Genomic DNA, 12,638 nt, shown 5'->3' on the forward strand with positions numbered 1-12,638 from the left:
AGGTCATTCATTATCACTGCCAAAGAGTACTCCATCATATCAGTGCAATTTACTTATCCATTCTCTGCTGATGGGCATTTGGGGAGTTTCCAGTCGGGGCTATTATGAACAGTGTTCTATGAACATTCCAGTGAGAGTCATCTGGTGAACACATGAATGCATGTCTGCTGGGTAGACACCTAGGCATGAAATCGTTGTGTCACAGGGAATATACATATGGTTAGCTTTAGTAGATACTGCCAGTTTTCCAAAGTGGTTCACCGATTAATACTCCCACAGGCAGTCTGAGGCTTCTGGTTGCCTTTATCCTCACCAACATGGGGTATTTTTCATCTTTCTGGTTTTAAATAACTCTTCAAGGTATAATTTCTGTAGAATAAACTGCAGCCACTTGCAGTGTTTGACAAGTGTATATACCTGTGACGCCACCACTCCATTTGTGAGCCAGAACACGGCTGTCAGCCCTAGAAGTTTCCTTATGTCCCTTTGCAGTCCATGCTTCCCTCCACCCTTTGCCCCAGGCAACCACTTCTCTACTTTGTCATTACAGATTGGTTTGCATTTTCTAGAATTTTATATACAAATGGCATCATATAAATGGAATACAGTAGTGGCGCATGGCTGGCTCCATCGGTAGAGCACGCGATTCTTAATTTCAGGGTTGTGAGTTCAAGCCCCACATTGGGCGTGAAGTCTACTTAAAAACAAAACAAAACACATTTTTTTAATGAAATACAGTATACGCTCTTAGGTGTCTAGCTTGTTACTCAACGTAATGATTGTGAAATGTATAGATATTGTTGTATGTATTAGTATTTGCTCCTTTTATTAATGAATAATAGTCCACTTTATGGACAGTCTATATTTTGTTTATCCATTCACCTGTGGATGGACTTCTGGGTTCTTCCCAGTTTGGGGGCATTATGAGCAAAACTGCTATGAATATTCATACATAAGACTTGATGTGAACAAATGTTTTCGTTTCTCTTGGGTATACCTACAAGTAGAATGACTAGATGGTATATTTATAAAAAAAACTACCGAACAGTTTTGTAAGTGGTTGTACTATTCTACAACCCCACCAACAGCTCCCCAGGACTCCAGCTGCTCCACATCCTAGTCAGACTTTAGTGTGGTCTTTTAACTGTTTAATGGGCGTGGAGGGGTATTTGCATTATGACTGAAATTTGCATTTCCCTAATGACCAATGATACTGAACATCCCTTCATGTGCTTCTTTGCCATTAGTATAATTTCTTTTGTGAAGAATCTTATCAAACATTTTACCCATTTTTTCTTTTTTTTTTTTAATTTTATTTATCTGAGAGAGAGAGAGAACACGAGCAGGGATAAGGGGTAGAGGGAGAGGGAGAAGCAGACTCCCCGCTGAGCTGCGAGCCAGACTCCGGCTCGATCCCAGGATCATGGGATCATGACCTGAGCTGAAGGCAAATGCTTAACCCACTGAGCCACCCAGGCGCCCTCTTTTGAGTTAATTTTCATGCACGATAATGAAGTTCATTTTTTTCCTCTATATGGATACCCAGCTATTCTAGCACAATTTGTTGGAAAGACTTTCCATTCCCCGTTAAACTGCCTTGGCATCTTTAACTGACTATCGACTATTTCTGGACACTGATCTAGACGTGTCTCCCTTCTCCAATATCACTGTCTCATTTACCGTAGCTTTACAGTAAGTCTTGATGTCAGGTAATGTTACTTTTCCAACTTTATTTTTCATTTTAAAAACTGCTCTGGTGACTTTGGATTGTTTACACTCGAATACAGATTTAAAAAGCAGCTTCTCGGGGCGCCTGGGTGGCTCAGTTGGTTAAGTGACTGCCTTCGGCTCAGGTCATGATCTCAGGGTCCTGGGACTGAGCCCCGCGTCGGGCTCCCTGCTCGGCGGGAAGCCTGCTTCTCCCTTTCTCCCCCTGCTTGTGTTCCCTCTCTCGCTGTCTCTGTCAGATAAATAAAATCTTTAAAAAATAAAAATAAAAATAAAAAGCAGCTTCTCAATTTCTATAAATAGCTCTGAGCATTATTTTTCTTGCTAGAAAAAGAGAAAGAATATAAACTTCCTCACTAAGTTGCTAGGAGGGTAAAAGGGGATAATATGTTAGTATACCAAGTACGGTGGCAGATACCAGGCCTTCACTTAAAGTTAGCTTCCTCTCTCTTTCCCTCTCTTGGTCTTTAAGTAAACAAGATCCAATCTAGCAATGCCCTCACATTTTACTAGTGGGTCAATGGGCACAGTAAAAATATTACCACACCAAAAAGACTTTTATAAGTAAATATTTGTATTTTCACTTGGATTCAATACTGAAATGCACTTGCCAGAGAAAGCAATTCAGCATATTTGCTAATAAACTGTTTCAGGCCACATTTTAGGAAAGCATGAAACCACAGCTAGAACAAAAATTTAAATATGTTTGCAAGTTCCATATCGTGCCTAATTACATTATTCTATAATACTAACATAAAATTCTCCTCTAGCAAGATCACAATGTTCCATTATTCATATTGCTGCTGCAAATGGAAAAAGTATTTTTGGTTTCAAAAACTGTTTAAAAATACATATAACAAACAATATATGGCTTCTAATTCAACAATTAACATACTAATTTGAAACCCAAAACCTATAAACGGCCAAAAACCTTTGAAGTATTTTAGTTTAGCCTAAGTGATATCACTCTATGAAATGGAGACAGATCAGTTTGCAAACTCAGGCTACCAAAAGGCAATTTTTGGTGAGCCACCAATACTTTGTGGTAACCCACATTTATCAGATGAACTGAAATTTAAAGACAAACAATAATTTGCTTTCTTTTTCCATGACCTTATTCAATGGCCTCTTTCCGTATAGTATTTTTTTGACACAAAAATGGCCTTCAAAATTAATTTAACTACCCTTAATTGATTATTGGATGAATACACAAAATCTGCTGGTGAATTCTAAGGCAGGTCACCTGCTAAGTCATTTACCATCCTACTTTCTTAACAAGGAAGAAACAAGGCCAAACCCTTTCTTTTCATGAAAATGAACGCATGGCAAAGCAATTTCATCTCGGTTGAATGAGCTGCATATATGCAGCGACCTATCCCAAGACGTACCAGAAATTAATAAACTGCAAAGCGTTCCTTGGGCTCCCCTCCTGCCTCTCCTATTTGTCAAGGGCAACACCATTCTCCATTCATACAGACGTGGCATCATCCCGACTCCTCCCTCTCGGGAGCATTTCAAGCTCCGTCGGTAGGACTGCTGCACAGCGCCATGACATACCTCTCCATTCCCCTCCTCTGTCCCCATCTTAGTTTTGGTTTCCTCTAATCAGATCACCTCATCTTCAGCATGAATTTGCAATAACATACTATCAATCTCCCTGCCTTCATCTTGGTCCTTTCTAATTCATTCTCCTCGTGCTAATTCAGTGATCTTTTTGAAGTCAGAAATCCAACCATGTCACTCTTCACCTTCACATCCCATGGTTTTTCTCAATGCTACCCAAAGAGTTGCCACACAACCCAGCAATTCCACCCCTAGATACATACATACCCAAGAGAAATGAAAACAGGCCTCCACATAAAAACTTGTATATTTGATCACAGCAGCATTATTCATAATAGCCAAAAAGTACAAACACCTGGGTGCCTGGGTGACTCAGTTGGTTACACGTCTACCTTCGGCTCAGGGCATGATCCTAGGGTCCTGGGCTCTGCCCTCCCCTCGCCCCCCGCTCATGCTCTCTCACAAAAATAAATAAAATCTTAAAAAAAAAAAAACTACAAACAACCTAAATGTCCATCAACTAGTAGATGGATACACAAAATGTGGCGTATCCATATCATAGTAGTCTATGGTAAAGGAATAAATGGTATTAATACTAACAGTATTAATAAAATCATTAATATAAATAGCATTAAGAACTAATAAATAGTATTCTATTTGTTAATACATGTCAATACTACCCAAAACAATCTACAAATTCAGTGCAATCTTTTTTTTTTTTTTTAAAGATTTTATTTATTTATTTGAGAGAGAGAGAATGAGAGATAGAGAGCACGAGAGGGGAGCGGGTCAGAGGGAGAAGCAGACTCCCCGCTGAGCAGGGAGCCCGATGCGGGACTCGATCCCGGGACTCCAGGATCATGACCTGAGCCGAAGGCAGTCGCTTAACCAACTGAGCCACCCAGGCGCCCATACAAATTCAGTGCAATCTTTATTAAAATCCCACGATAGGGGCGCCTGGGTGGCTCAGTTGGTTTAAGTGTCCGACTCTTGGTTTCAGCTCAGGTCATGATCTCAGCATCGTAGGATCAAGTCCAGCATTGAGCTACCTAGGTCTACTTGGAATTCTCTCCCTCTCCCTCTCCCTCTGCCTCTCCCCTTGCTCTCTCTCTCTCTCTCTCTCAAATAAATAAATGACACATATATCTGACAAGGGGTTAATATCCAGAATATAGAGAGAACTCCTAAAATACAACCTAAAATAAACCAAGTCAAAAATGGACAAAGGACTTGAACAGACATTTCTCCAAAGAAGATAGACAAATGGCCAGTGAGCACATGAAAAGATGTCCAACATCACTAATCATTAGGGAAATGCAAATCGAAACTACAACGAGATACTAGCTTATGCCCATGAGGGATGGCTACTATCAAAAAAAGGCAGGAAGGAAGTAACAATTGTTGGTGAGGATGTGAAATAATCCGGAGAGTCTCTGGTGCACTCCAGGTGGGAATGTAAAATGGTCCAGCTCAAAACGTTAAAAGTAGGTTTACAATATGATCCAACAATGCCACTTCTGGGTATGTATCCAAAAGAACTGGAGGCAAGGTCTCCAAAAGACTAGTGTCTACCCATGTTCATAGCAGCATTATTTACAATAGTGTCCAACCATGCACAGGTGAATGAATAAGCAAAATATGTTACAAACACACATACACACACAATGGAATCTTATTCAGATTTAGTAAGGAGGAAATTCTGATGTATGCTACAACACTTATGAACCTCGAGGGCATTACCCAAAGTGAAATAAATCAGTTTCAAAAAGACAAGGACTGTAGGATTCTACTTCCAGGAGGTACTTAGAGAAGTCAAAAATCACAGAGACAGAAAGTAGATCAGAGGTTGCCAGGGGTGAGGGGGCGGGGCAGGAATGGGAAGTTAGTGTTAAATGGGTACAGAGTTTCAGTTTTACAACATGAAGAGTTACAGAGATGGATGGTGGCAGTAACTGCACATTACAGATGTACTCAGTATCATTTACCTGTACATTTTTAAATGGTTCAGATGGTAAATTGTTATGTGTATTTTATCACAAAAAAATCTGGGGAAAAAAGGGGGAAATACCCCATAAGGTTATAAGGCTTAAATGTGATAATGTATATAAAATGGAAAATGCCAGTATCTGATAGCACACACTAAGTGCTCGATAAATGGCAGCCACTATCAGCATTCCCTGCAGAAGCCAAAGCCTCTCTGTCCTCTGGGACACCGCCTGGACAGTTTCTAAGGCCTAGAATGCAGTCCTCTACCTGGGTCCACCTACTAAATGCCTACATATTCTCCAAGGTGGAACTCCAATGTCACCACCTTCTTTGCACATTCCTCCAGAAGGTAAGCCCCTCCAGGGTAAGGCTGGTGCCAATTATCTGTGCACTGCACCCCCCAGGCTTTCCACAATGCCTGGCATTAAATTTGGGGGGGGGGGAGAGTATACATTAACGATTACTATTACATATATAAACTGGAATATTGATCATCAGGCTTCCATACTACCCACAGTAGCAAGATAAAAGCAAATGTGGTAATTATTTTAACTCAGGACTGCTATCTTTCATTCATATGCCTGCAGCTAATATTTATCAAGTTCAGGTAATATCCTAATTGCTCTATAGAGAATATCTCATTTTGTCCTAACTTGTAACACCCCCTGAGGAATATACTACCATATACTATAAATGAGGAAACTGAGGCACAGAGAGGCGCTTCTTTCTTTCTTCCTTTTTCTTTCATTCACTCATTCATTCATTCACGTAAACTCTATGCCCAATGTGAGGCTCAAACTCAGGACCCCGAGATGAAGAGTCGCACACTCTACCAACTGAGCCAGGGAAAAGGAAAGGAAAGGACCGGGAATGTCCCAGAGTCCACTGAATGCATCACACAGTAGGGCTGCTTCCCAATGCTCACAGCTTGCACTTTTCCTTGTTACCAAGAAAATGAAAAATCCTGCTGTGCTGAATATAGGTGGCTTGCAGAGACAGCCTTTTTCAGGAAAGCACCACAGCCTTGGGCAAATCCTGCCCCAACCACGACATCTCCTTCCCCTCTTTTGGATCTCCTGGCCAATTCACAAGTTAGTAAGACCAGATATTCTGGACTCTGGCCTCCCAGTGGGAGCGAAATGCAGGGGAAAGGGACACAGTCCATTGTACAACTTTGCAAGTCACATTAGGGATCCCAGGACCTCTGTATGAATCCATGAAGTACTGGGATCAGATTTTCCTCCAAGCCTCCTCGGGCAAATGTGCAACCTGAGGCCCTGGCCAATGTCATACAGACATCGACTTGGTCATGAGGTCACAGCCAGCCAGCACAGACATCCAGCGTTCAAGAGGGAGTTATAACAAAGCTCTGAGGACAATGGCAGTGCTTCCATGACCCGCACTTGCAGAGCTTAGAAATTCTCAAATCACAGGGAAGCACCTCCCGAAGTCTCATAGTGGGTTTTTCTCATCTCCTGGAATCTTATTTTCCAGGGAAACAGAAAATAGATATAACAGCCCATCCAGTCCAGAGTGACAAGCACAAGCTGAGGGCAACAGCTCTGTCCCAGAGCTTTTAAGCCCTCTATTTTGGCAAGACACCTTGCCTTCTATTCTCATTAACAAAAAGGTGTAATTTATTCACGTGGGTACACACAAGACAAATTACTCCATATGTACAAGGAAAATGAACGGCACAGTCTGTGAACTGAGTGCAGAAAGAAAACCAGAGCATTCAATAAATCTGATAAAACTTAAAAATAAATCCATAAAATTAGCAAAAAACCATTAATGACGCATTCACATAAAAACTAAAGGAACATGCCATTCATAAAATGTAATATTCTTCACTCCTTTTTAATTTCCTGCAATAAGGCTTTGGCACTACCACTTAAACCAACATCACCCTCTACTTGTTTAAATACAAAAGTGCTCTCTGGTTCATGTTTCTTAGCTGACTACTCCCAAACATTTCTAATACTTTATTATGAAGATCTACTGACAATAATTTACATCCCCAGATGAAATAAAAAGTTGGTAAAAGCTCCAGGATTACAGGGACACATGATCAAACATGTGAACTGGCAGAAATTCACATGAAAGCTACCTGACTTGACTTTTAATTTAAATGCTAATTCATTCAGTTAATAAACACACACTGAAGAGCAAAATACCGGCAGAGAATGTAGTCTGCAAAATTCTCAGCAATACCTGTCATTCATTTAACAGTAATTACGGTATGCCTCCTCTATGCCAGGGGTTAGGGGATCAACAGTGAATAAAAAAAGTCTCTGGGTCTCATGAGTTCACATTCTAGCCAGGACGGACAATCAAGTAAAGAAACTGCAGGGCGCCTGGGTGGCTCAGATATCTGCCTTTGGCTAAGGCCATGATCCCGGGATCCTGGGATCGAGTCCCACATCCAGCTCCCTGCTCAGCAGGGAGCCTGTTTCTCCCTCTGCCTCTGCCCCCCCCCCTCAGACTCTCGTGAATAAATAATCTTAAAAAAAAAAAAAGAAATCACAAATTTCAGAGGATGCTATTAAGAAAAATTAGTGATGTGATGGAGAATAAACAGAACACCTAAGAACTTATTCAATGCTAACAAGTTTATTTTAAAAAAAGATACATTAATCTCAAACTTTATGGAGGAACTAGGCAATGCATATGAGTAGCAGGAATAAGAACACAGGCCAAAGAGAAGGGTAAAAGTGTGGGAGGGGGGAGGAAAGGAAAGGCACAGGAGCTGAAAGAGAGAAACAGATGTGTAAGAACAATGGCCTATTGTGTCTGTTACAGGGAGGCATGTGTTTTGTTTTGTTTTGTTTTGTTTGATTCATGGGCTCCATATATTAGGTCAAACCCTATTAGAAACCACCTATCCTACCATGCTCCTATTACACACAAAATAGATATTTTAAAACCAAAATTAATGAGGGAAATACAAATGCTTTTCTTATGACAGCGAAGGGCAGGGAAAAGGTACTTATGAATAAATGTAGTTCTTTCTACAGGATGAAATCACAGAATTTTCTGTTGAGACATTGCTCAAGCTTCAGAGCAAGCAAGCAAGAGATCCGTGAATAGCAGTTTTTTTAAAGAACAACTCTGAGTACAAGCTTATATGCTCTTTAACTCGGCTGTACTACATCTAGGTTAAACATGAGCAATGAAAATAGTCAGTTTTCAGCAAACCATTGTGAAAAGAACAAATACCCTTCAGGTTCAAGGCAGCCAACCACAGAGAAGCGCTCACAAAGGGAGCTGTCCATCCACCTTGGCTTCCCTTCAGTCTCTGTCAAGCCAGAGCATGAAATTACCAATATGTAGCTGAAAGCCTGCGTTGGCCCCTCTTCCCCGCCTACATCTCCTACAAAACCTCTATCTTCTGGCGGGCGGCCCCTCTGAGTCTCCACCTCCATTCTCAAAAACCAGGCAGCAAGCAGCCCAAGAGGTCTGAAGAGTCCCATGACCTCACTGCCAACACGCTCACTGCTCATCTTCACAGTCTCAAAGACCTCTAAGACTACAGGCTCCCCGAGTAACACTTCCGTGCTTCAACACTCTTATGCCCTTCTCTAAGTCCACTACTAAAGGGACAACGCCCTCCAAATCTGAACTCAGCTTGTCCCACAAAATTAAAACTCCCTACTCAACTTCGTTTGCACTCTCAAACAATTCAGTCATGCAAGCAGAAAGGCAACCAAAATCATGATCACTGTTCTCGTTGGTCTTCCTCCTGCCATCCCCCATGATCAGTTTCTAGTCTTTCCTCACTTTGTGTAAATGAGGTGCACGTACCCCCCTCCAGTTTTATGTCCAAGTTCCCTTCAGTGAATCACCCCTTAACCACATTGGAGTCATCTTTGTAAGAAACGGGAAAATAGCATTTTCTGAGTTCCTACTATGAACCTGGCACTGTTCTAGCCTAGGAGGTGGGAATTACTATCTCCATTTTATAAATGGGGAACAAAGTTGGATGTTTCTCTTAACCAACTGAGCCACCCAGGCGCCCCCCCCCTTTTTTTTTAAAGATTTTTTTTATTTATTTGGATGTTTCTCAAATACACCCATTCCTCTCTGGTCTAACAGAGCAGGCTTTCCTCACTTCACATTCACAGCACCACTGGCCTCCTCGACTCCTGACCTGTTCTGTATAAAACACTGCCAGAACAATCCTACCAAAATTCCATTTATATCACATCAATTCCCTGTTGAGGGAAGTGAAATGCCTTCTGCTTCTCTATTTGCCCACGGACTGGCCCACAATTCAATAAATATCTGTTGCTTAAAACCATCCCATGATTCCCCACCAGCTTAGACCTAATGAGCCCAGGAAGCAGAAAGTAATAGGTCTTTAGGACCTATCCTAAAGACCAGCCATGTTGAATACGCACCATGAATTTGAAAAAGCCAAAAGCAACTCAAGAGCCATTAAGATAAAGTGGAATTTCTCTAAGACATTTTACAATTCTGACCCACCCAAACCAGCCTTCTTCAGGGAGTAAGGGCACTGGATTTAGAATGCCTGGGTTCTAACCCCTGCTCTTCCATTTCTAGCTTCTTAACCTCTCCCTGCTTCAATCTCCTGCCCTACAAAAGTTCAGCTGGGCCTCTGTTCCAGTTTTCCCACCCTCCCTGACTATCCAAGTCCAAGTCATTCTCCAAAGGTCAGATGAAGGCCCATTTTCCTTGCAAACTCTCACTGGATGACCTCAGCCCATCACCACACTGACTGGATTTTTAACAGCTCTACAATAGAAGGAGCCTGAATCACTCATTTCAACTTTTATCTGTAATCATGTATCGTTGTGCCTCATTTAATTATTTCCCCTGTGTATACCCCTCCCCCACCTTCTCCCACTCACAAATGACAGCCCCGCTACTCACTCCCTCAGGTGATCCTCGGTGGCACAATATTAATATCAACAATTATTATGACCACCATTTGCTGACTATGTAAGTGCCAAGCACTGTGCTCAGTCTCCTCCGTATTTTACTATCCTTCAATCTTCCTAACCCTTTTAGGTAAATCTGTCTCTTTACCCCCTTTTTACAGTGACAGAAGAGAGCCCACCCAAAGCTACAAAGCTAGTGAGGACGGGGGTGAAGAGTGATGACTTCAAACTCAGCCGTCTGCCTCCCACTCTTAACTACTGCCATCGTGTTCCTTAGTACTTACTAATATCGACATGTTAAATCTTCTCTCCTAAATGTGAGCTGCTTACAATAAGAAAAACTATTTCTTGGCTCACTTACAGAATAACCCATTCTTAATAAGTGATTCATACCCAAGCCTTTACTTAAACTCATAATCCTAACAACTTTATCAGATAATAATTACTACTGTCAATTTACAAATGAGGAAACAGAGGGAGGGGTTCAACAACTTGCCCCAAATCACACAGGCGGTAAATGAATTCAAGGGTGAAGGGACAGCTGTGATCAAGTAAGTACTCCTCTTATTAACTCCTTCTCAACAATTTTTATTAAACACAAGAAAATCGAGAAAGGGCCTGGGGATACAGCAGTGACACCAGAACGTCTCTCCGCTCTCATGGTGCTTAGAATCTTCATTCTTTTCCAACACCATCATTCAATGGGCACAATCCTAAATCCTCTTAAATACTCAAGTTTTCCATACAAAAATATCAAATTTGGTAAAAATTAGTATCAAAGAAAAAGCATGGGACTCAAAGCCAGAAAACCTGAGTTATATTTCCAACTCTGCCATTTATGAGCAACTGTCACTTATTCGGCCCTGGACAAAATCCGTTCACCTGACTCTCAATTTCACGACCTGTATGAGATAATGCATTGAGTTGCACACCTAGCACAGTGTCTGGCACTTAGTATACGCTCAATAAATGAGCTTCCATCTTTCCCCTCCCCTCCGTGCAGTGACTTCATAATCTGTGTCGTCACTGAGCACGTGTTAAAAGGCTCCGCGGAGTTATACCAAGACCAAAAAGTCTCCAGTCTCTTACTTCCCAGGGCAATTCTCATTCCAGATCACTATGTCTCCAATTTCCGGCCGCAGACTACTCTGATGCCAATAAACCGGATTACGACTCGGGAATGACAGCGACGCTCGTTAGGGCCTGGCAGTGTCTATAAAACGCTCCCCATGACCTTCTTTAGAAGGCATTCGTTTCAGCTGGCGAGCACTGTGACCCCTGGCCGGGCTCCACGCCCCGTGCGGGAAATGTGGCACCGGGGAGGAGAATGACCAGCCCCTGGCACGAGGTTGTGCCCTGCAGACCGCATTCTACTCGAGGAGCTCTGCACCTCTCCTGCCACCTGCCAACCCAACCGCACCCCCCGCGGCCCCCGGAGCTGCGACTCCTCCCCTCCCACCTCGCGCGGGGGCCCAGGCTCCTCCGGCCCCGTCCCCACCCCCGGCCGCCCAAGTGACCTCCCGCCGGGTTCGGGCAGCTTGCCCTGGCCCGAGGGGCTGGATCAGGGCGGTCGGCCTGACCTCCCCCGGAGCTTCCCTTGCGCCCGCCTGGTCGGCGGGGTCTGGAGCCGGCCGCTCGGGTCCCGGCGGGGCCGGCCAGGGGCGAAAGGCCCCTTACCTATCTTCACGACCGCATCCGCCATGCACCGGTCCCACTTCCTGCCGAGCTCTGAATCCGACATGTTCCCCACCCGCAGCTCCCGCTTTCCTTAAGGTCGGGCCCCCGCTCCCACTCCAGGCAAGTATCGCGAGAGCCGGCCGCGGGTTCCAGTCCCGGAAGGCCGGCCCGGCCTGCCAGATATCGCGAGATGATCTGAATGCTTCCGCCTTTTCCTTTTTTTTTTTTTTTTCTAGTTGGTCGTCAGGGTGACGGGTTGCCTGGAGGCCCGAGGTGACCCTGACCTTGGAGCCGCGCCTACCTGAGTGCTGCGAGGCTGACAGGCTTCCCGGGCGGCATCCAGAGCTCTGTCTGGAAGGCCTTGCCTCCGCACCAGCTCCCGACGTTGGCCCTGGAAATTCCCAGGGCAAGTGAGGGCACAGCTCTTGATTTATTCATTCATGTACTCACTTCACTGTTTCTACTCCCTCATTCACTCCCGCCTGCACCACTACCACGGAAACTACTCTGGCAAAGGTCACCTAGGCCAGATCAAAGGGATGCTTTGGAACCTCTACACAGCGCTGGACACAACTGCGCCCTCCTTCCGGGTCCGCCTTGTCTCCTCCTTCTCTTTATTCATCCGACTCCCGGGGCACAGCCTTTCCGAGTTCTGCTCCCGACTCTAATCTTTAGGTGTCCTTCCAGGGTTGCTTTTTCTCTGCCAGCTACTTAAAGATTGTGGATTCCAAGGAGTCCACCAATCCCCTTTTCCCTCTACATACTCTCCCTGAGTAATTGCAACCA

The 12,638-nt window shown here is 43.7% G+C and overlaps 1 protein-coding gene across 1 annotated transcript in view; it reads right to left on the reverse strand.

Moving 5' to 3' along the window:
- The window catches only part of MICOS10 (mitochondrial contact site and cristae organizing system subunit 10), a 29,949-nt gene extending 17,947 nt beyond the window's left edge, over positions 1–12,002 (reverse strand). Inside the window, exon 1 of the mRNA XM_025856975.2 lies at positions 11,853–12,002. Within this exon, the coding sequence (XP_025712760.1) occupies positions 11,853–11,916 (64 nt within the window). The 5' untranslated portion in view covers positions 11,917–12,002. The remainder of the gene's footprint in view (positions 1–11,852) is intronic.
- Between the last annotated feature and the right edge of the window lie 636 nt (positions 12,003–12,638).

Source organism: Callorhinus ursinus, unplaced genomic scaffold (assembly GCF_003265705.2).
Source record: "Callorhinus ursinus isolate GAN/ISIS: 27379988/994484 unplaced genomic scaffold, GSC_fseal_2.0 scaffold18, whole genome shotgun sequence".
NCBI classification, from domain to species: domain Eukaryota; kingdom Metazoa; phylum Chordata; class Mammalia; order Carnivora; family Otariidae; genus Callorhinus; species Callorhinus ursinus.